We start from the raw sequence: 25,252 nt of genomic DNA on the forward strand, positions 1-25,252 counted from the left end.
TTAGAAAAATGTGACCATTTTTCGGGGTACTTTTTGGGTTTTATTAACCACATGAACCTGTTTATAATTAATTTTATGGCACTTGGAAGCTGCGAGCGGGGGTTTTGTGGGGAAGGAAATTTAATTTACCATCGAATTTTAGAGCAGACACAAAAAAGCTCGATTTGGAGTTTAAAGACCTTCGGAAATATTTTTTTCTTTAAAAATGTAATAGGTTTTAGGAATTCAACCGTTATATGGGGGAAATACCAAAGCATGGACCTATACGCGCAATGTTTCGTCACACGAGCTAGGACCCATTGCGACCTACAAATACCAATTTTCAGACAAATCCGTGAAAAAAATGTGGCAAAAATCATCCAAATACCAAATATCGGGAGGTATCGTTAAATGGGGGCTATACCAAAGCGTGGACCCATACATACAATAATTCGCCACACGAACTAGGACCCATTATGACCTACAAATACTAATTTTCAGACAAATCCGTGAAAAAATGTGGCATAAATCATCAAAATACCGAATATCGGGAGGTACCGTTATATGGGGGCTACACTAAAACGAGGACCCATACATACAATAATTCGCCACACGAACTAGGACCCATTATGACCTACAAATACCAATTTTCAGACAAATCCGTGAAAAAATGTGGCAAAAATCATCCAAATACCAAATATCGGGAGGTACCGTTATATGGGGGCTATACCAAAGCGTGGACCCATACATACAATATTTCGCCACACGAACTAGGACCCACTATGACCTACAAATACCAATTTTCAGACAAATTCGTGAAAAAATGTGGCAAAAATCATCAAAATACCGAATATCGGGAGGTACCGTTGTATGGAGATTATACCAAAACGTGGACCGATATACATTATTTTCAATACCAACCATCCTAGACACAATACAAATTATTTTGCTAAATTTTGACGTTCTACGTCAAATAATGGGGGCTGTATCGTGATTTAAACAGACAGGCAGACGGACATCGTTAAATCGGCTTAGAATTTTATGCTGATTATGAAGGGTATAAAAAATAAGAAATATTTTTGGGATTTTTTTGGACATAGTTTTTTTTTTTAATATACATTGGAAATAGAGATTTCTTCTTTGATGACTTATGGTAAAATTTGATGAGGAAAATTTTTGTCTTTGAAGTATTCCTTCTAAAGTAAAGCTTTGTAAGAGATATTGGCATAAACTCACATAAAGTATGGCTTTAACCCTAAAATGTCTCTTTCATATATATGAATTACTGGCGTTTAGTTAAAATTTGGACTCTTGACGTCTTCTAGGACCCATCGAAGAAATATATTTGAACTTAGTAAGACCCCTTTTAAAGGGAGTTTTAACCTTATTTCCAAAAAAGGCCCGAAAAGACACCTTTCTTGACTCGCTTGAGGGTTAAAATAAAAAAATAGTCGCCGTATTATTATCTGCAATATTGCCAAAGACACTATATACCTAAAATGCATGGATTCTGAGTAATCCTAATACGAAAATCCTTAAAAGTGTGGAGGGGTGGGGGTGACTGGCCTCCTTGTTTTTGGTTACTTTGCAATGCAACTTTCCGAATGGCGATACACATGTCTTCTATTTTATTTTCCCATGAAATTTTTCAAAAATCCTCTTTAGAAGAATTCGTAAAAAAAACTTTAGAAGATCTTAAAAGGTTCCAGAAAAAATATTAAAAAAAAACACTCTAGAGGGCAATAAAGGGTGAAAAGAATTTTTTTTAAAAATCCACCCAAGAGGTCCCTAAATGGTACCAGAAAAATTCAATGATTACAGGAAACATGAATATTTAAAATATTTTTTTGAGTGGATTTTGTGGATTTTTGAAAAATTTTAAGAAAACCAGCAAAAAAAATTTTAAAGTCGGGCGCGGCCGACAATTAATTTGAAATCGGATAAAAATATATATGGGAGCTATATCCAAATCGGAACCGATCTCGATAAAATTTGGCAAAGATATTTCTGAGCTGTATTTGATATATTTCAATCAATATCTTTGTTACGGAGTGCATATTGCGGTTGTGGGTAACAAATATAACAAATCGGAATATATGGGAGCTATAGCTATATCTGAACCGATCTTCACCAAATTTGATGTACTAGCTTCTAGAATCAAATCGGTCGTAGGTGCCAAATTTCATCCCATTTGGACAAATATTAGACGATTGATGCCCAATAAAAGGTAAATCGGACGAAGTTATATATGGGAGTTATATCCAAATCTGAACCGATCTCGATAAAATTTGGCAAAGATATTTCTGAGCTGTATTTGATATATTTCCCTGAATATCGTTGTTACGGATTGCATATTACGGCTGTGGGTAACAAATATAACAAATCGGATGAACAATATATATGGGAGCTATAGCTATATCTGAACCGATCTTCACCAAATTTGACATACTAGCTTCTAGACTCAATTCGGTCGTAAGTGGCAAATTTCATCCCATTTGGACAAATATAAGACTTTTGGTGCACAATAAAATGTAAATCGGACGAAGTTATATATGGGAGCTATATCGAAATCTGAACCGATTTCGATAAAATTTATCAAGTGTATTTCTGATCTGTATTTGATATATTTCCCCAAATATTGTTGTTACAGAGTGCATATTACGGCTGCGGAGGACAAAAATAACAAATCGGATGAACAATATATGTGGGAGCTATAGCTATATCTGAACCGATTTCGATCAAATTTGGCATACTTATTTTCAGGTCTAATTTGGTTGTATGTGCAAAATTTCATACTATTCGGACTGATATTACACGTTTGGTGCACAATAAAAGGCAAATCGGACGAAGATATGTATGGGAGCTATATCTAAATTTTTGCCGATTATCTCGTCTTTGGGCCAAACAAATGTTGTTTGCAAAATTTCATCTCAATCGGATAATAAATGCGACCTGCATTTTGTTCACAAGAATACATGGACAGACGGACGGACGGACAGACGGACTGACATGCATAAATCGACTCAGAATGTGATTCTATGCAGATCATCAAAAGGAACTATGGGTCTATCTCGTTTCCTTTTGCCTGTTACAAACAAATGCACAAAGACATAATACCCTGACCATCTTGTGGTGTAGGCGTCTGCACACGTTTGTAAATTTTCGGATCAAAATATTTTTTTCCAAGGACTAAACTTGGATTTTCTACAAATATTTTTTGAAGGACAATGCCAATTAATTTTCCATGAAAAACCCAACACTTCCTCCCCTTCAAAACACACCGATCTCATTTTCTCATTCTCCTCTTTATTTCTTATCCTTGGGATGGCCGAGATTCCACCAGAAACGCAAGGTAAAATGATACAACATCTCAATGATACTTAGCAGAGACACACCCATAAATAGGCCACATACGCCACCAAAATTCGCCATCAGATCTGTCAAACCGTACAGCTCCGAACGTCGTGAGGTAATAAATTCATTATCCTTGAAATAAATCCAAACCATGGACATGGTTAGGTCAGGACGGAGGTCATGCATTTCCCGAAAACTGGCCACGGCATTAATAGTATTGGCTACATTGAAGCTACCCTCTGATATTTCCGTTTCATAGTCCAAGGCTGTGCAGGCGGGCAGGCAATCACAGTTATTGAGGGTAGTTTGCGGGTGCTTTAAGCCCTCCATGAATTGCTGGAAGAGTAGTTGATCTTTGGCCTGGCGATAGCAGTTGAGTTTCTGGGAATCACACACCGGGGTCTTGAGACTGCGGGGCATATAAAAGGTCACACAGCCACAAAGTTGCAGGGTGAAATTTGTCAGGCATTCTAGCTCACAGTTGTTTTGGCTATAGGCCTTGAAGTAGCGCAGCGGCCGATCCTTGTTCAGATAACACTGGCGCTTGTGCGGTGGATATTCCGCAATGCCCGATGAGGTGGTTATCATTTTCGGTTTCACCGCAATCATGACATCCTTGTCCATCGAGATGTGGACAAAATGTTTGGCCAACGAGGGTACATCATCGGGCGAGTGTAGCAGTACCTTGAAACCATCGGCCACATAGCGGCAACTGTAGTCCACTTCGCGGGCAAAATTTTGCAGGACTGTTAAAAATCCGGCCATGGTACCCGAACCCAATACCCGGGCCGGATAGGTGTTTAGCACGCCATCGGTAGTGAAACCCTGTTCCAGGGACCAAGTTAAAGATTGATTGAACATGGAAATGTTGAGCTCGGAGTTCGAGAGACTCTCTTGATGCTGATAGGTATCTTCACGATAGAGATCAGTGGCCTTCAAACTGTTGAAGGTAAAGCAAATACCCTCATCGGTGTAGACCTTCATAAAGAATCGATCGCACGTGGTCTCCACCCCGAACCAGCCACAGCTGAAACAGTATTTTCGAAAATCTGGCAACAATTTGTTTAGCTGGCCAATGAAATTAATTTCGGGAGCATTGAAGTCACTGGAGATGCTGGCATTGGTCTGGACATCACATAGCTGTAGCAAGGTGAGTATGTCCTCCAAATCGGAAGAGGTGAAATTCTCCGAAAACTGTTCACCCCTTTCAATGTAGGTTTGAAGGCCCAGCAAAAGTTCGGAATAGGAAAGGACTGAAAGGGAAAAAATTGGATAAGATTTTGTTCTACTTCTTCCTCTCCTCTAACTTACCCGTCTCATTGATGGCTCTCTTGGTCTCCGGACATATGGTCACCGCCGGAAATGGTATACTCCATATGGGTGTGGATTTCTCGGAAATCGTCACAATAACCGGTGTCTCATGCCACTTCACATAGGCCTTGTAGATCATGGAACCACAAAAATACAACGACACCACAAACACCAACATCCAAAAGCATTTCTCCTTCCAATTGCGACTGTGGCCGAAATATTGGAAGCCGTGAATGGAAGAGGTGGCACAAAATTCCACATAACTTTTTTTCAAGGCCTGGCAACAGGACATTCGTTTGGGTTTTTTGGTCATGTCCACCTTAGGTGGCGATGTTGGCATGTCAATGGCTATCACCTCCATGGCAGTACCGAGAAAAAAAAATATTGAAATAATTTTTACGACTTTTTTCCCTTTTGAGGCGACAAGTCCTTTGCTGGCCGAACTATGTTTGAAAACTAACAACCAGTTGCTCACATCCATCATTTAAGACCTTGCCTACGACTGACCACCTCAATTTCGGCTAACCATATCGACAGACACACAAACTCTGTTTGGTCAACAATGAAATAAAGATAATTATGGTCTTGAGGTTTTATGGTGTTTATTAAAGTGGGTTTAATTGTCTGTTAGGGAATGCCAATTGCACAGAAGTTTATCATGAAGTCCTGAAGGACGAAGGACATTGCATACGAAGACATAGATTTTCTATGGAACCTGAAAAAAAAACCTTGCTGAGAATTTTTTAGAATAGAAAATGAAGCCTCAGGAAATGTGGTTAGATTTGAGAACTAGGGAATTATTTTTATAGGAAAAAATCTCACTTTTAAGTGGGAACACTTCGGGAAATCTCCCATTAAAAAAGATAAGAACTTGGAAACTGAAGATTATATTTCTGAAAATCAATCCTGTAAATTTGTTTTTCTGCTACTCTCAGGTCATTCAAAGTTTTTTTTTTTAAATTCAGCAAATATTTGTTTGGCAAAGAATGAACCTGCAAGGACTTAGGTCAAATTCGTGAGCCAGAGAGTTTTTCCTTAGGAAAACCAGTAAAGCAGTTTTAAAGCAGTAGAGTCATTCGAACATTTGTTATACCCTCAGCCATTTGGCTAGAGAAACGCGCCTCATCGAAATAATGGTTTTAGACCTTAGGTCTCCTTGGACGAAATTCGTTTCAAGACATTTGGAGTCAATCTAGCGATGTCCGTCCGTCTGTCTATCTGTTTGGCTGATGCGCACGATAACTCTCAAAGGGAGTATGCGATTCAGTCCAAACTTGGTACATCCTAAAATTATAATCAAACATAGATCGGTCAACTCCTTCTGGTACCTCCCCCACAAAACGTCGAAACTTAGAAAAAAAAATATTTTACTGCACACAATGAGAATGGATAATCCGATTTTGCTCCAACTTTGAAAATCCTGATATTTCCATCAGTACTAGGTCTGGTGCGAAAATGGACAATATCGCTCAACTCCATCAAGTACCTCGCCCACATAGGGTTAACATTTTGAAAAGTTATAACTCATATAAAATATGATGTAAGCCTCCGATTGCCTTCAAATTACACGCATCACAATATTTGTATTAACCCAAGGTCTGGTGTAAAGATGGGATATATTGGTGTACTCCTTCTGGTACCTCCCCCACAAAGGGTCAAAGTTTTGAATAACCAAAACGTAAATAAAAACCGAAATATGTATTAGGTTCTCTTTATATATCACACTTACAAATATTTTTCCTAAGACAAGATCTGCAGTGAAGATGAAATATAACGGTCCACTCTATCTGGTACCTCCACCACAAAGGGTCAACATTTTGAATATCAATGAAACTCATAAAACACGAAATTAACATCCGATATTATTCCTGACTTGGCATATCTCAATATTTCCATCATCAACACAAGATCTAATATAAAGATGGTAGAGATCGAACCATTTCTTCTGGTATCTCCCCCACACACAGGGTTCAAGATTTTGAAAAACAAAACGATCAAAGAAAGCGAAATAAGCATCGAACTCTCTCTTTAATTTTCACACATACAAACATTATTGCTATCACAAGATCTGTTGTGAAGATGGTATGTAACTGTGAACTCGTTCTGGTACCTCAGCCACAAAGGGTCACAATTTTCAATAATTTTATCTGTCATAACTTGCGACTTGCTTTATCTACAAATTTCTCTCAACCAGAAACCTGAGAGGAATATGGAATTTATTTTATGAGAGGAATGGAAAGAAATGTTCGATTTTCTTGTAATTTTGCCCAAACCAATATTTTTTTATCTGTATTACATGAAGTATGAAAATGGAATACCTCGATCGACTATTTCTGGAACCTCACGTACATTTTAACATTTTCTAAAAATTATCACATATCTCAAATTAAATGAAGGAAGTAGTCTTTATAGTCTAAACCTAGCATGTCGCAATATTTTTATTATATTTATTTAGGTCCGATACGAAATGGACAATATTGGTCCATTCCTGCGGAACTTACTCCATAGAGGGCCAATAATTTGAATAATCATAGCAGAAGATAATCATAGCTGTCGGCAAAATCAGCTGATACCTTTTAACTTGTTTTCTATTAGTTTCAGCAGTTTTAAAGCAGTAGATTCATTCGAATCTTTTTCAAATTTTAATGAGATTTTTTTTGTAAAATATATCGGTTATAATGTTTTTAATAATTAGGTTTTTATTCACTTAAATTATTCTCGATTCCGTTCGGTATGTTGGAATCTGTAGGAACATTGATTAAGGTCTCCTGCAGATATTTGATTTTGAATTTGCCATTTATTTATTTTTATACCCTCCACCATGGGTAGGAGGGTATATTAACTTTGTCATTCCGTTTGTAACACCTCTAAATATTCGTCGTACCCCATAAAGTATATATATTCATAATCAGCATAAAATTCTAAGACGATTTAGCGATGTCCGTCTGTCTGTCTGTCTGTTGAAATCACGATAGAGCCCACATTATTTGACGTAGACCTTTGAAATTTGGCACTAGTGTGTGTATTGTCCCTAGGATGGTTGGTATTGAAAATGAGATATATCGGTCCACGTTCTGGTATAGTCCCCATATAACGGTACCTCCCGATATTCGGTATTTTGATGATTTATGCCACATTTTTTCACGGATTTATCTGAAAATTGGTATTTGTAGGTCATGACGGGTCCCTGAGCGTGTGGCAAAACATTGCATGTATAGGTTCACGTTTTGGTATAGCCCCCATATAACGGTACCTACCGATATTCGGTATTTTGATGATTTATGCCACATTTTTTCACGGATTTGTCTAAAAATTGGTATTTGTAGGTCACAACGGGTCCCTGAGCGTGTGGCAAAACATTGCATGTATAGGTCCACGTTCTGGTATAGTCCCCATATAACGGTACCTCCCGATATTCGGTATTTTGATGATTTATGCCACATTTTTTCACTGATTTGTGTAAAAGTTGGTATTTGTGGGTCATAATGGGTCCTAGCTCGTGTGGCGAAACATTGTAATTATAGGTGCACGTGTTGGTGTAGCCCCTATATAACGGTACCTCCCGATATTCGGCATTTTAATGTTTTTTGCCACATTTCTTCTAATGTTCTTTTACCCTAGGGTGGAGGGTATTAAAAGTTTGGCCCGGCCGAACTTAATGTTTTTTTACTTGTTAATTGTCAGATTATACGTTATATTCTTAATGGCTACAGTATAAAATAGATTAGTAAATAAACATTCTCCTTTACCATAGGGCTTACAATGTAGGAGAGACTACGATGTTAAGATTATATTAGTGCCGCATTTTTATGATAAGCAATCATTAAATTATTTTAGTGTTTTAATAACATTCGTTGATATAAATATGCCTTAAAAGTTTAAAAAAGTGCTAAATCATTTAAAAAAAAGGGCTAAATCAGTCTCCTGCAGTTATAGGCTGGCATTTGAGGACTAGAGTTCTTCTCTGGTCTACCAAGAGCCTCTCTCAAAGCACTTTTTTGGTAATCCCAGATGAGCTCATCCCAGTGCCGACCGAAGACTTTTTAAGTAAATACATTTGGTTAAAGTAAACTCTCTGTTCCAGTACCTGCAAAAATCTCCTATTTTTGGATTTTTTTCGAATTTTAAAAGTTATGAACAGACCAAGAATTGATAGTTTTTGAGATATAATTCTCGTTATACAAGAATAGTTAATCGGGCATCAAACAGAATCAGCAGACTTTATCTTTCTGTCTCAACTAAAACGATTTCTGTATGAACTCTTGGAATACGACGAGTTCCTCCAGTATGGGGGGGGGGGGGTTTAAACCAAAGTTACAAAATAGGAAAATTAGGATATATGACTGTTTACCATTTTTAGCAAAGGATTCAAAAAAAGGATGAAAAATAAATGGAAGCCAAATTTTCAATGGCAAATAATAAAATAACTTTTACAAATTAAATTAGTTACTAACTGTAAGATATGTTAATATTCTCTCACGGGCTTCGTATCGCGACCAGTAGCTGATAATAGGTTTGTTTTTAATAGCATATTTTTTGTTTTATTCTACCTATGGAAGATTTGTGGTTTCCCCAATCTCCTTACTATTCCAATGAGTCGAGTGGACATTTTCGCTCAAGTTTGCGTTCTTCAAACGTATATCTTTACCCCTAGCACCTGCATGTCCTGGCACCCATACAATGCACTCCGCGTCATATTGCGGGTATGGCTGTTTTCATTGTCTCGTTAGGAAAAGTATGCAATTTTTTTCTATTTGATTACATCAAGAAAAATGTCGTTGGACATTCTTGATGGTAGATATTTAAATTAGCACTTGTGTGGCTCAGTACAGCCATTAGACATCGCATGATATCATCAAATACACTCAGGCCTCATATGGTGTCCTAAAAATCCCAAACATTTAAGTTTACCTTTGGAAACCTTGTAAAACGAGGCTTAAGTGTTTTTAAAAAACTATAAAATGACCACAATTTGTTGATGTCACTTTTAGTTTGAGCCACCCGACCAGCAGCATGACAATAAGTTTACAACGGCAAAAGGAGAACATTGACGAAACCGGTTCCCATGATTCGGCCATAGGTTCAGAACAATCACCAAGGAATAAGAGCAAATCTCTGAAGAAGAATTTAAAAGAAATCTATCATGAATTTTGTTCCAACACTTCGATTCATGGCTTCCAGTATTTTGGCCAGCAAAGGCCACGTAAAGAGATTATATTTTGGATTATCATTTTCATTATTACCCTATACTTTTGCATTTCCATAATTGTGAAAATCTATGTGAAATGGCATGAGACGCCAGTGATTGTAACGTTTTCGGAGGAATCCACGCCGGTGTGGAATATACCCTTTCCCAGACTGACTATATGTCCGGAGACCAAGAGGGAATTGAAGGTGAATGGTGAGTATTTTAGGTATAACTTTTTGGTTAAGGAAATTTTAAGCTTCAGCAATGGAAGAGGTTTTTTATATTGAAATCTTAAATTCTAGGGTACTGAGGGCCTTTTCACTGTTAGCTGGAGTAGTTTTAAAGCAGTAGAGTCATTGGAATTTTATTGGAATTTTTTGCAGCCAAATATAAAACCTCAATGGGAAAGATGAAAATTTCTGTGGGTAGACCTACAGGTCTTCTATGAGTAGACCTACAGGTCTTCTATGAGAAGACCTACAGGTCTTCTCTGAGAAGACCCAGAGAGGTCTTCTATAAGAAGACCTACAGCTCTTCTATGAGAAGACCTACCTACAGCCCTTCTATGAGAAGACCTACCTACAGCCCTTCTATGAGAAGACCTACCTACAGGTCTTCTGTGAGAAGACCTACAGGTCTTCTGTGAGAAGACCTACAGGTCTTCTGTGAGAAGACCTACAGGTCTTCTGTGAGAAGACCTACAGGTCTTCTGTGAGAAGACCTACAGGTCTTCTGTGAGAAGACCTACTGGCACTGAGGTCCTGAGGTAGGGTACTGAGAGCCTTTTACTGTTACCTGGAGTAGTTTTAAAGCAGTAGAGTCATTGGAATTTTATTTAAAATTTATTGGAATTTTTTGCAGCCAAAAATTAAACCTCAATGGGAAAGATGAAATTCTCTGTGGGAGACCTACTGGTACTGAGGTGTTGAGGTAGGGTACTGAGAGCCTTTCACTTTTACCTGGAGTAGTTTTAAAGCAGTAGAGTCATTGGAATTTTTATTTACATTTTATCGGATTTTTTTTTTGCAGCAAAATATTAAACCTCAATGGGGAAGATGAAATTTTCTGTGAGAAGACACAGGTCTTCAATGAGGAGACCTACCGGTCTGCCATCCTCTTGGTCTTCTATGAGAAGACCTGCAGGCGTGAGAAGACCCAGAGGTCTTCTATGAGAAGACTTACAGATATTCTAGAAGAACCAACAGGTATTCTTTGAGAAGACCAATAGATATTATTTTAGAAGACCTAAAGTTCTTCCAGGTATTCTATGAGGAGATCTAGACTTCTTCAATTAGATGACCTAAAGGACTTCTAAAAGAAGACCTACAAACCTTCAAAGTCTGAGTCTGGATTAGAAAATATTATCTTGGGTTTAGGTTTGGTTTGTTTTCTTTTAAAGCAGTAGAGTCATTCGAATCCTAATCAAATTTATTTCCATTTTTTGCAGCAAAAAATCAAACCTCAAAGCCGAATTTTAAATACCAGAACTAGGGTGTATTTATTTTTTCTAAGGAAAAATTTAAGTCATTGGATATGGAGACTTGCTCCTTTATTTATATGAAACAATCCCAACCGATGCTTTTTTTCTAAAGAAAAAAATTATAATCCAGAAACGGAAGATTTTTTCTATGTGAAAAACTCCCTCTCATGGTCCTACAGATCTTGGTCAATTCCCTAAACAAAATTTTCTTCTGGTAGCTTTAATAGTTTTAAAGCAGTGTATCCAAATTTTAATGAAAATTATTTACAGCACAAAATTCAAACTCCAAGGACAAAGGCTTCAAATTGGTGCTAAGGAATTTTTTTTAGGAAGAGGATCGGACTTGTCTCCTGTAATAAAAAAATAAACAATCCTTAGGGACTGAGAGTTTTCTATGTGGCCTTGTTATCTTTTAAAGCAGTAGAGTCATTCGAATCTTATTCAAATTTTACTAAGCATTTTATAGTAAAAAATTAAACCTCAAAGGCCGAGACTAAAATCGGGAACTAAGGAGTTTTTTGGTCTAGGAAAAAAATCAGGCTTCTGGATTAGGAATTATTTTCCATTTAAATATTTCATTGGGAACGGAAAAGTTTTTCCTTTAGACAAGAATAACTTAGGATCGGAAGCCTTTTTTTCAATTAAAAAATCAAACCTCTGAAGCCTTTTAATTCACCTTGAGCATTTTTAAAGCAGTGGAGTCATTCGAATATTAATCAACATTTTCTTTACTTCTTCTTCCAGATTCAAACTACTTTGAGCTGATACAAACTTTGGGCTCATATATAGATCAAGAAACCAAAGAGTTTTCAACAAATTTTACCCGTTCGGAACATGAAGACACCCTAACATTAATGCATGTTTGTCAGACGGGAATAGAGGGTATACTGAGTATACCCAAGTCAAATGATACGACTACAATTGACTATGTGCAGAATCTGAATAATATGTTACCGGGTTTTGAGAAATATTTCTTTACATGTCAATGGTTTGGCCAGAAGATGCCATGTAAGGAACTGCTGCGCAAAGTCTATACTGATGAGGGTATTTGTTATGCTTTTAATAGCCTGAAAGCTCATGATTTGTATCGTGATGAAGTTATGCGTTCTCAGATGAGAGAAGAAAGGGCCAACAAGAGTGAGGATGCGCTGGCATGGTCCTTGGAAAAAGGTTATGCCCCAGGCAGTGATATCCATACCTACCCCATGAGGGTGTTGAGTTCAGGGTCCACAGCTGGATTTCAAATATTTCTACAAAGCTTTGCCAATGAGACGGATTTTACATGTACCGGTCCGACACAGGGTTTCAAGATTATGCTTAATTCACCCGATGATGTACCCTCGGTGGAGAAGCATTTTGTCCGGGTCTCAATGGACAAGGAAATTATGGTGGCCGTTAAGCCGACAATGATTACCACCTCATCGAACATTGAAGCCTATCGGCCGGAGAAAAGGCGTTGCTATCTCAAACAGGATCGCCAGCTGAGGTTCTATAAAATCTACACCCAAAGGAACTGTGAACGCGAGTGTGTCACGAATTTCACCTATCACGAATGTGGTTGTGTTAAGTTTTCCATGCCCCGCACGGCCGATATGCCCATATGTGGTGAGGATAAACTTATGTGTTATAAGGGTGCCCGAGATCGTTTATTGCTACAACAATTTAAAGAGGGTCTCTCACATTCGCAGAGTGCCAGTGGTTGCAATTGCATGCCCGGATGTACGTCGTTGGAATATGAGACGGAAATTTCCGAAGGCAGTTTTGATTTGGAAAATACTCTAAGAGCTTTCGATAACTATGATGATTATTTTGCCTTGTATCCTGGTGGTAGGATGTCCTTGGTGACCATCTATTTTAAAGATAATCAATTTATTACGTCGAGACGTTCGGAGTTGTATGGCGTTACGGAGTTGATGGCAAATTTTGGTGGTGTTTTGGGTCTATTTATGGGTGTCTCTCTGCTGAGTGTGGTGGAGATAATCTATCATTGTTCGCTGCGTTTGTGGTCGAATATGAGGCGGGGGGAAGGGAAGGAAAATTAGTAAGGGGGAAAGGGTATGGGTTTGAAAATAAAAATAAATAAATTATTAATAAGTGTTTTGGTGGGAGCGGGGTATGGGTTCTTAACCTGAAAAAAATGGTAGCTATTTTCAATCGATTCTCTGAACTGCAACTGAGAGGCAAAGAAAAAAACGAACAATCAAGAGAGAGAGAGAGAGTTCTCCATGAATATTGAAATAGGCAATGTGAGCGCAGTAAGTATGGGAAACCCTTCTCCAGGTATTAGAGAAATGTAATTACGGACATTTTTAAAGCAGTAGAGTCATTCGAATGTTAATCACGGGTTTTTTCCACTTCTCCTTCAGATTCTCACTTCTTTGAATTTTCAATAGGAAACCATGCTTCAGAAATTGGTAAAAAATTAACCTCCGGCATTTTTAAAGCAGTAGAGTCATTCGAATATTAATCCAGATTCGAACTAATTTGAATTAAAACAAGCAATCTTAATCATGAAATTTTCTTTGTCAGATCCTTAAATTTTATTATCTGAAATATGGAAATAACTAACTTACAGATTTTTTGTAGGAAGCCATGCTTTAGGAATTGGAAAAACTTAACCTCGGGCAGTTTTAAAGCAGTAGAGTTATTCGAATGTCAATTGAATTGTTCATTACTTCTCCCCGACATCCGAACTACTTTGAATTGAAACAAGCATCCATAGTTCATGAGGTTTTTGTCTTAGGTTCCTACATTTGATTCTCTGAAAATATCATAGCTCTCAAATTTCGAGGTTCGACATTATAAAATCTGCCGTATAAACTTTTGTTTTATGTAAAAAAGTGTCTATAGAAAATTTCTTCTCATGTTAGAAAGTTTTACTCCTCTAACTTTGGCCCAGCTGCACTTACCTAGTGAATCCAAGGGGATTCTAATATAAGGTCCTTTATTGCACCTTTACCAACTATTGAAAACTTAGATTTTATACATAATATTGCGATACCTAATGGATGGGATTATATAACATGGGTATTCCAAACCTTCGATGATAGAAGAGAGGTTGGTAATCTATGTAGAGAAGATCCTCTTCTTTTGTGGAGGAATAAGTTTGGAGTACGAATCATTATTTGACTATATTTTTCCTCTTAGAATTCAATTATGTCTAGGAAACCAAGATTATCTATACGGTTGAATTCGATTGATTCGTACACCATCCAGTTGGTCGTTAAATGAGCTGGGTTCTGCCTTTTGGAATACTTTTCTTAAATTCCCATGTTAAAAAGTTTTTCTCCTCCAATTTTGGGCTCAGCTGTACATACCTTGGGGTCCTTTATTGTACCTTCACCTACAATTGAAAACTTAGATTTTTTTACATAATATTGCGATACCTAATGGATGGGATTATATAACATGGGTATTCTAAACCTTCGAGGATAGAAGAAAAGTTGGTAATCTATGTAGAGGAGATCCACTTCTATTGTCACCCACTAAGTTTCGTGTACGACGTTTTGATTAAATAATTTTTATCTCTTAGGATTCAATTATGTCTAGGAAACCAAGAGCACTAACAAATTATCTATACGGCTGAAGTCGATAGATTCATATGCTATCCGGTTGGTAGATAAATGAGCAGGGTTTTGCCTTTTGGAATACTTTTCATAAATTCTCATGTTAAAAAGTTTTACTCCTCCAATTTTGGCTCAGCTGCTCCTACCTTGTGTATCAAAAAGGGATTCTAATATTACGTCCTCTATTGCACCTTTACCCACTATTAAAAACTTCGATTTTATACTTAATATTGCGATACCTAATGAATGGGATTATATAAAATGGGTATTCCAAACCTTCGATGATAGAAGAGAAGTTGGTAATCTCTGTAGAGAAGATCCTCGTAAGGAAGTTTCGAGTACGAGTACTTTGTTTAACCATTTTTTTTTTCTCTTAGGATTCAATTATGTCTAGGAAACCAATTATCTATGCGGCTAAATTCGATTGATTCATACGCAATCCAGTTGGTAGGTAAATGAAGAGGGTTCTACCTTTTGAAACACTTTTCTTAAATTCTCATTTCAAAAAGTCTTACTCCTCCAATTTTAGCTCATCTGCTCCTACCTTGTGGATCCAAGGGGGATTCTAACATTAGGTGGGTATTCCAAAAGTTCGATGATAGAAGAGAAGTTGCTAATCTATGTGGAGAGGATCCTCTTCTTTTGTCGAGGAATAAGTTTGGAGTACGAAGCATAATTTACTAATTTTTTCTTTAATTCTAGGAAACCAAGATCTCTAGCAGATTTTCTATACGGCTGAAGTCGATTGATTTATACACCATGCAGGTAGGGCTCATTTCCACAGGGCTCATTTCCGGTATCATCGAAGAGAAGTGAAATTAAATTGGATAACATTCAAATGACTCTACTGCTTTAAAACTCGACACGCTAAAAAGAAACCCACAGTTTCTGAGGAATGATTTTTGATCCTGACCAAAGTCTCTTCGATTGATTCACGCAAGTTATGTATTTAAAATCAATTTTGTCCTCCGCCATATTTTATTTTTTAACTTGCAGGATCCAGTCGGTATGTAGGCAACATATTCCAGATTGAAGAAAAAATGTTTTTTTTTTTTAATCCATAATATAATATTTTTCAAATAGTTATATATTTTTTTTCAAGTAGTTGTATTCTCCCTATTCCAGTTAAACAAATATGTCAAGGAGGTCCGATGTTTCTTTACCACTGAAGAAAAGCCAAATTAAATTTAAAATTCGAATGACTCTACTGCTTTAAAACTACTTCTACGGATATTCTTCTTTATAGTTCTATACTCAAACTTACTCGGCTGGGTGATTTTTTTTCTCTGGCTTCTCAGAGAAGTTTTTCGGTTTTCTTCTCTCCCACCATTTATGGCACAGACAATGATGTGCATGGCTAAATTGAGAGGGAGAGTGTTTGAGCGCAACTGACAATTCGTTGACGAAGATTTTTGATGGTGAATTCTCCGAGAGGAGAGAAAAGAGAATATGCGTATATCCCATGACGCCAAAGTACGTTCTTCGACAGTTTTGCAAATCTCTGAGTCAGAGAATATTTGTGTTTCTCTCAGCAATGCCTTGCGGAATATTTGAGTGGGTTCTTAGCACTAATGTTAAAATAGAATTAATTTAACCATTTTGCATGGAAGTACCGCCGCTTTAAGATTTTACTCTTGAGTCAGAAACTTTGCGATCCTCTATTCAGTTTCGGAAAGTGACCCATTGCCATAATTCTGACAGACTACCCTCCCAAATTAAAACAATTTTCAATAGTTTATTTTTATATTTCCAAAGCAATCCCCTTCTAATTTCCCTTCTCCTCACCACGTCTCACATTGGACCACAAACGCAGCGAACAATGATACATTATCTCAACCACACTCAGCAGAGAGACACCCATAAATAGACCCAAAACGCCACCAAAATTTGCCATCAACTCCGTAACGCCATACAACTCCGAACGTCGTGAAGTAATAAATTGATTATCCTTAAAATAAATGGTCACCAAGGACATCCTGCCACCAGGATACAATTCAAAATACCTATCATAGTCATCGTAAGCTCGTAGAGTATTTTCCAAATCAAAACTGCCTTCGGAGATTTCCGTCTCATATTCCAACGACGTACATCCGGGCATGCAATTGCAACCTCTGACCCGTTTCGAATGTGAGAGTCCCTCTTTAAACTGCTGCCACAGTAATGTATTGCGGGCATTTTGATAACATAGGATTTTATGCTCGCCACATATGGGCATATCGGCAGTGCGTGGCATGGAAAACTTTACACAGCCACATTTGTGATAGGTGAAATTTGTTACACACTCCCTTTCACAATTCCTCTGGGTGTAGATTTTATAGAATCTCAGCTGGCGATCCTGCTGGAAATAGCAACGTCTTTTCTCTGGCCGATAGGCTTTCACATCCGCTGAGGTGGTAATCATTGTGGGTTTTACGGCCACCATAATGTCCCTATCCATAGGCACCCAGACAAAATGCTTCTCCACCGAGGGTACATCATCGGGTGAGTTAAGCATGATCTTGAAACCCTGTGTTGGACCGGTACACGTAAAATCCGTCTCATTGGGAAAGCTTTGTAGAAATATTTGAAATCCAGCTTTGGAACCTGAACTCAAAGCCCTCATGGGGTAGGTTTGAAAATCACTGTCCACTGCATAACCCTTTTCCAGTGACCATGCCAACGCATCCTCACTTTTATTCGGACTTTCTTCTCTCATCTGAGAACGCATAACTTGATCACGATACAAATCATTGGCTTTCAGACTATTAAAAGCATAGCAGATACCCTCATCTGTATAGACTTTGGTCAGCAATTTCTCACAGGACATGCTCCGGCCAAACCATTGACATGTGAGAAAATATCTCTCAAAGCCCGGTAACAAATCGTTGAGATTTTTCAAGTAATCAATGGGATTCCGATCTGCTGGTTTGGAGAAGAAAGTACCGAATTCCTCCGTCTGACAAACATGCATCAAAGTCAAGGTATTCTCATGTTCCGAACGAGTAAAGTTTGGGAAAAATTGAAAGCTATCATCGTCTATGTAGGAATACAAGGATTGCACCAACTCAACATAGCTTGAATCTGAAAGAGAAGTAAAGAGAATTTTTGATTAATATTCGAATGGCTCTACTGCTTTAAAAATACACAAGGCAGATTAAAAACCCTCAGACGTTTGATAATTCAACAGAAATAAGGTCCTTCGGCTCCTGAGTTATTATTTTTGTGTAGGGGAAAAGCTTCTCAGTTCCCAAAAAAATATTTAAATAGAAAATAATTCCTAATCCGGAAGCTTTATTGTTTCCTATAACATTTCTTAGTCCACGATTCCAATCTTGGCCTTTGTGGTTTAATACTTTACTATAAAAATACTTAGTATATTTTGAATAAGATTCGAATGACTCTACTGCTTTAAAAGTGCTCAGGGTAATGTAAATCCCCTCAGACCTTTGAATATTCAATATAAATAAAATTCTTCGGCTCCTGAGTAATTATAATTGCCTATGGGAATACTTCCCAGCTTTCCGAAGAAATATTTAAAGAGAAAATAATTTCTTATCCAGAAGTTTTACTTTCTTCCTAACCCAAAAAAAATATCACGATTTTAATCCCGGGCCTTGAAGTTTAAATTTTTATTAAAAAAAAAACCTATCAAATTTGGAATAAAATTCGGGTGACTCTACTGCTTTAAAAGTACTCAGGGTAATTTAAATCCCCTCAGTCATTTATTATTCAATAGAAATAAAGTTATTCGGGTCCGGAGTAATTATAGTTGTATATGGGAAACACTTCCCAGTTCCCGAAGAGACATTTAAAGAAAAAATAATTTCTTATCCATAAGTTCTATTTTTTTCCTAACCCAAAAAAAATCCTCGGTTTACGATTTTAATCCCGTGCCCCGAAATTTGATTTTTTTACTAGAAATACCTATTAAATTTTGAATAAAATTCGAATGATTCTTCTGCTTTAAAAGTGCTCAGGGTAATTTAAATCCCATCAGACGTTTGATTTCTCAATAGAAATAAAGTTCTTCGGGCCCTGAGTACTTATAGTTGTCTATGGGAAAAAACTTTTCAGTTCCCGAAGAGATATTTAAAGAGAAAATAATTTCTTATCCCGAAGTTTGATTTTTTCCCCAACCCAAAAAAAATCCTCGGTTTACGATTTTAATCCCGTGCCCCGAAATTTGATTTTTTACTAGAAAAACCTATCAAATTTTAAAAAAGATTCGAATGTCTCTACTGCTTTAAAAGTGCTCTGGGTAATTTAAATCCCCTCAGACGTTTAATTTTTCAATAGAAGTAAAGTTCTTCGGTACCTAAGTACTTATAGTGGTCTATGGAAAAAATTTTCAGTTCCCGAAGAGATATTTAAAGAGAAAATAATTTCTTATACAGATGTTTGTTTTTTTCCTAATCCAAAAATTCCTTAGTTCATGATTTTAATCCCGAAACCGAACAAAGTTTAATTTTTTACTAGAAATACCTATTAAATTTTGAATAAAATTCAAATGATTCTACTGCTTTAAAAATGCTATGGGTAAATTAAATCCCCTGAGACATTTGATTATTAAATAGAAATAAAGTTCTTCGGCTCCTGAGTAATCATAGTTGTCTATGGGAAATACTTTTCAGTTCCCGGAGAGATATTTAAAGAGAAAATAATTTCTTATTCAGAAGTTCGATTTTTTTTTTTCTAAACCAAAAATCCTTAGTTCATGATTTTAATCCCGGGCTCAAAAGTTTAATTTTTTACTAGAAATACCTATTAAATTTTGAATAAGATTCGAATGATGCTACTGCTTTAAAAATCTCAGCGTAAATTATATCTCCTCAGACGTTTGATTTTTCAATAGAAGTAAAGTTCTTCGGTACCTGAGTACTTATAGTTGTCTATGGGAAAAACTTTTCAGTTCCCGAAGAGATATTAAAAAAGAAAATAATTTCTTATCCAGAAGTTTGATTTTCTTCCTAACCCAAAAAAAATCCTCAGTTTACGATTTTAATACCGTGCCCCGAAGTTTAAATTTTTACTAGAAAAAACTATCAAATTTTAAAAAAGATTCGAATGACTCTACTGCTTTAAAAGTGCTCAGGGTAATTTAAATCCCCTCAGACGTTTGAATATTCAATATAAATAAAATTCTTCGGCTCCTGTGTAATTATACTTGGCTTTAGCAAAAACTTCCCAGTCTCTGAAGAAATATTTAAAGAGAAAATTATTTCTTATCCAGAAGTTTGATTTTTTTTCTAACCCAAAAAAATACTCAATTTACGATTTTAATCCCGTGCCCCGAAGTTTAAATTTATACTAGAAAAACCTTTCAAATTTTAAAAAAGATTCGAATGACTCTACTGCTTTAAAAGTGCTCAGGATAATTTAAATCCGCTCAGACGTTTGATTTTTCAATAGAAATAAAGTTCTTGGGGTCCTGAGTAAATATACATGTCTATGGGGGGAAAATTCCCAGTTTCCGAAGAAATATTTAAAGAGAAAATAATTTCTTATCCAGAAGTTTGATTTTTTTCCTAACCCAAAAAATCCTTAATTCATGATTTTAATGCCGAACCCTAAAGTTTGAATTTTTACTAGAAATACCTTTTAAATTTTGAATTAGATTCGAATGTCTCTACTGCTTTAAAAGTGCTCAGGGTAATTCAAATCCCCTCAGATGTTTGATTATTCAATAGAAATAAAGTTCTTCGGGTCCTGAGTAATTATAGTTATCTATGAGGAAAACTTCCCAGTTTCCGAAGAAATATTTAAAGAGAAAATAATTTCCCGTCCAGAAGTTTGATTTTTTCCTAATCCAAAAAAATCCTCAGTTTAAGATTTTTTTACCGTGCCCCGAAGTTTAATTTTTTACTAGAAATACCTATTAAATTTTGAATAAGATTCGAATGACTCTACTGCTTTAAAAGTGCTCAGGGTAAATTATATCTCCTCAGACGTTTGATCTCTCAATAGAAATAAAGTTCTGCGGGTCCTGAGTGTTGTCTATGGGAAAACTTCCCAGTTTCCCAAGAAATATTTAAAGAGAAAATAATTTCTCATCCAGATGTTTAATTTTTTTCCTAACCCAAAAAAAATCCTTAGTTCATGATTTTAATCCCGGGTCCTTAAGTTTATTTTTTTACTAGAATACCTATGTATTTAATTTTGAATAGGATTCGAATGACTCCACTGCTTAAAAAATTCGAATGACTCTACTGCTTTAAAAGTGCTCAGGGTAATTTAAATCCGCTCAGACGTTTGATTATTCAATTGAAATAAAGTTCTTCGAGTCCTGAGTAATTATAGTTGTCTATGAGGAAAACTTCCTAGTTTCCGAAGAAATATTTAAAGAAGAGAAATATTATAAGAGATAAATATTGATTTTTTACTAGAAATACCTAATAAATTTTGAATAAGATTCGAATGACTCCACTGCTTTAAAAATACTCAGGGTAATTTATATCTCCTCAGACGTTTGATTTCTCAATAGCATTTAATTAGGAAATAATTCCTAACCTAGAAGCTTGATTTTTTCCTATCCAAAAAACTTCTTAGTTCACCATTTTAATCCCGTGCCCTGAAATTTAATTTTTTACTAGAAATACTTATTAAAGTTTGAATAAGATTCGAATGATTCTACTGCTTTAGAAGAAAACAAACCAACAAAAATAATCTTCAGTCGCTAAGGCTTCTCTATATTTTTTAATAGAAAATATAATTCCTATCTTATTCCTGAGTTATTATTTGGTCCTATAGAGAAACCCTCGGTTGGAGGCTTTCATGTAAAAGAAAGAGATTTTTCTAGGCCAGAGGCCTAAATTTTTCCTAAGGAAAAAATACACCCCAGTTCTTGGATTTAATCTTCGTTACTGAGCTTTAATTTTTTGCTTCAAAAAATGTTCTAATAAAATTTGAAAAACACTCGAATGACTCTACTGCTTTAAATCTACTCCAGATAACAGTGAAAGGTTCTAAGTTCCGAAAATTTAATTTTTCAATAGAAAAATTTTTTCAGTTTTTGAAGCGTAATTTTTTCAGAGAAATAATTTTCTCTAAAATACTTACCATTCTTTTTCAATGCCCTCTTGGTCTCCGGACATATAGTCAACCTAGGAAAGGGTATATTCCAAACCGGGGTGGACTGCTCTGAAAATGTTACAATCTCTGGAGTTTCATGCCATTTCACGTAGACCTTCACAATAATGGAAATGCAACAGAAGAGAGTAACAATAATGACGATAATCCAAAATATGATTTCACTGCGAGGACGTTGCTGGCCAAAATACTGGAAGCCATGTATCGAGGTGTTGGAACAGAATTCTTCATAGATTTCTTTCAGGTTTTTCTTTAGAGATTTTCTCTCCTTAATCCCTGGCGATGGTTCTGGAGCTATGACCGCGTCATGGGAACCTGTTGCATCCGTGGTCTCCTTTCGCCGTTGTGAACTTGCTTTCATGTTGCTGTCGTCTCAAACTAAAAGTGCTATTAAATATTCTTGGCTATTTTATAGTTTTGAAATACACCAATGCCTCGATTTACCAGCTTTATCCACATGCATCCTCAAGTGTTGATAGCTAACGAAGCTATATAGGGTATAAGTGTACTTAATGATATTATTTCATGCCTAATGGTTGCCCTGAGTCATCCACGTGTTAATTAGAATGTCTACCACCAAGGATGTCAAATGACATTTTTCTTGATGCAGTTAGGCAAAAAAATTGCACATTTTTGTACCGAAAAACAACCATTTGCTATTTGCCTCAAAGTTTGGATGCACCGGAATATGTAGGCATTAAAGAGACTGAAATTTTGCTGGCAAAATTGCTCGCAATATCTTTAAAGGAAATAAGACTAAGGAGTTTTGGGAAACCATATTCATTGAATGCGTTGTAGAACCAATAGGGTGCTGAAAAAGTAAAAAAAAAAAACAATTTTATAATGTGGCGCCCAAGCATTGGTATGTATATTTATTATATTATTCGAATGACTCTACTGCTTTTATAATGCTCCAGAAATATGTAATGTAATTTTTTCAATATAGCTGATTCTGGAAAAATATCTTCAGTTCTTGGAAACCAATTTTGTTTCCTTAGAAAGAAAATTGTTATCCACAGAAAAAATAATAAAATTCCCCAGACCTGAGAACTGAATTTTTTTCTATAGAACTGTGGAAACAATTAATCCTCATTTCCTTTTCTGTGGATAAAAATAGATATCTGAACCTGAAGAATTCCTTCCAAGAGAAAACATTAATTCATTACTTTCCCAATTTTTTATTAATTTTTCAATCCAAAAAAACCTATCCTTAAAAATCTAATTCACCCTACTCGACAGGGTCATGTTGGACCACAAACGCAAGGTGCAATGATAAAACAACTCCACAACACTTAGTATAGATATACCCATAAATAGACCAAATACACCACCAAAATTTGCCAATAAATCAGAGACCCCATACAGCTCCGAGCGTCTCGAAGTAATAAATTGATTTTCTTTAAAATAGATTTCCACCAGCGATACCTTGCCCGTAAACAAATTGGTGACATTGAACGCCCTTTGGGTACTTTCAACATCAAAAATTCCCTCCGATATTTCCGTATCATAGTCCAGAGAGGTACAAGCCGGCATACAATTACAATCAGCCATAGAAGGACCATTGGCTTTCTTAAGGCCCTCGGAAAATTGTTGCAGCCTCAATTGTTCCTTGGCCTTGCGATAACACTTGATTTTATCCTCTCCGCATATCTCCATTTCCGGGAAACGTGGCATAGAGAAACGCACACAACCACATTGGGAGTAAGTGAAATTACTTAGGCACTCCCTTTCACAGTTATCCTGGCTATAGACTTTATAGAATCGCAATTGTCTTTCCTTGTTCAAAAAGCACCTCCTTCTATCCGGGTCATAGGCGGAGATATCCTTGGAAGTTATTATCATTTTGGGTTTCACGGCAATAAGGATTTCTTTATCCCCGGAGATGCGCACAAAATGCTTGGCCACCGAGGGTGTGGCATCAGGGGAGTGTAGCAAAATTTTAAAGCCCTGGACCGCTCCGTTGCAGGTGTAATCCAACTCCTGGGGAAAACTTTGTAGATATATTTGAAATCCAGCATCGGAGCCGGAACTTAAAACTCGCGCTGGATAGGTCAACAAATCCACATCTGAGGCATAGCCCTCCTCCAGGGACCAATTTAATATTCTGGAATCATTCCGTTCTTTTTCGGAAATTTGATGTTGCACCACCTCGGATCGAAATAAGTCCTGAGCCTTCAAGCTATTAAATGTATAGCAAATACCGCCATCTGTATAAACTTTGCTAAACAAATTTTGGCAATTTTCGAATTTGCCAAACCATTTGCACAAAACCAAATAGCTTGCCATGGGAGGTAACATCCCATCCATGGTTTCGAAATAATCAAAGGGTTCGAGATTGAGTTTGGGTATTTCATAAAATTGATCAATTTCGGAGCGACATATATGCATTAGGGTCAAGGTTTCATGTAGCTCTTTCAGGGAGAAGTTGGAGCTTAAGGTTTGTCCTGCGGCTGCATAGCTTTGGAGACTAGCCAGCAAATGGCCATAATCCTTGTCTGCAAGGGAAATCGAATTATTTTCAATAATAAAAATAAGAATAATTAAAATTATCTTCTACTCACCCTTCTCCTTCAGTGCCCTCTTCGTCTCCGGACAAATGGTTATGGCCGGAAATGGAATACTCCAAATGGGTGTTGATTTTTCCGAAAAGCTCACAATTACCGGCGTTTCACACCATTTCATATAGATTTTCACAATAATCGAAGTGCACAAGTAGATGGTTATAATGAAGACAATAATCCAGAATCCAACCTCTTTTCTCTGACGTCTTTGACCAAAATACTGGAAGCCATGTATGGAAGTATTCGAACAAAATTCTTCATAGATTTCTTTGAGACTTAGGCTAAGTGATTTCTTATCGAGCGTCTCAGATGTCTTGTCTTTGGCCGCCGGAATTTCCTCCAAATCCATTGAGGAGATATCCTCGAGATTACTGGCAGGACAAGCCATTTGAATGGAAAAATTTGTTTTTCTCCGTCGACTTAGCTTTCACGTTGCCTTTTTTAAAATAAGCCAAAAATGTTTGTGCCATCATCGTTCGAATGATTTCATGGCCATGGTTTTTTATGACTCTCATTGGGCCTACTAAATCTTAGCTGACCGGCAATTAAACTACAATGTCTATGGGAAAATAATGGACACCCATTCCAGCCATCAATAGCCCAAGGATGACGTGTTCTTTTCAACATTTCTAGCCTTAAAATAATTTATTATTTTTTTTAGAAAGAAATTAAGGAGATTTTGTCATATTATGGAAATTAATGGGATAAATTCAATACTTGGGGTAAAAAATCCGATTATGCCTAGAAA

General features: G+C 36.6%; 4 protein-coding genes across 4 annotated transcripts; 1 reads left to right on the forward strand and 3 right to left on the reverse strand.

Moving 5' to 3' along the window:
- Positions 1–3,284: 3,284 nt before the first annotated feature.
- LOC101887884 (pickpocket protein 11-like) lies at positions 3,285–5,080 on the reverse strand. Its single transcript, XM_005176823.3, has 2 exons — positions 4,645–5,080; positions 3,285–4,586 (listed from the first exon to the last, which is right to left on the reverse strand). Exons 1-2 carry the CDS (start codon positions 5,003–5,005, stop codon positions 3,286–3,288), a joined length of 1,662 nt encoding a protein of 553 aa, XP_005176880.1. The 5' UTR covers positions 5,006–5,080; the 3' UTR covers position 3,285.
- A 4,571-nt stretch (positions 5,081–9,651) lies between these two features.
- LOC101887721 (pickpocket protein 28-like) lies at positions 9,652–13,355 on the forward strand. Its single transcript, XM_005176822.3, has 2 exons — positions 9,652–10,045; positions 12,057–13,355. Exons 1-2 carry the CDS (start codon positions 9,658–9,660, stop codon positions 13,352–13,354), a joined length of 1,686 nt encoding a protein of 561 aa, XP_005176879.1. The 5' UTR covers positions 9,652–9,657; the 3' UTR covers position 13,355.
- A 3,184-nt stretch (positions 13,356–16,539) lies between these two features.
- LOC101887551 (pickpocket protein 28-like) lies at positions 16,540–22,304 on the reverse strand. Its single transcript, XM_005176821.3, has 2 exons — positions 21,914–22,304; positions 16,540–17,938 (listed from the first exon to the last, which is right to left on the reverse strand). The coding sequence occupies exons 1-2, from the start codon at positions 22,302–22,304 to the stop codon at positions 16,644–16,646; spliced, it is 1,686 nt and encodes a 561-aa protein (XP_005176878.1). The 3' UTR covers positions 16,540–16,643.
- Positions 22,305–23,161: 857 nt separating this feature from the next.
- On the reverse strand, positions 23,162–24,892 carry LOC101887380 (pickpocket protein 28-like). The gene is made up of 2 exons (XM_005176820.1): positions 24,505–24,892; positions 23,162–24,438 (listed from the first exon to the last, which is right to left on the reverse strand). The coding sequence occupies exons 1-2, from the start codon at positions 24,890–24,892 to the stop codon at positions 23,162–23,164; spliced, it is 1,665 nt and encodes a 554-aa protein (XP_005176877.1).
- Positions 24,893–25,252: the final 360 nt, after the last annotated feature.

This window comes from Musca domestica, unplaced genomic scaffold (assembly GCF_030504385.1).
Source record: "Musca domestica strain aabys unplaced genomic scaffold, Musca_domestica.polishedcontigs.V.1.1 37, whole genome shotgun sequence".
In the NCBI taxonomy this organism is placed as follows: Eukaryota; Metazoa; Arthropoda; class Insecta; order Diptera; family Muscidae; genus Musca; species Musca domestica.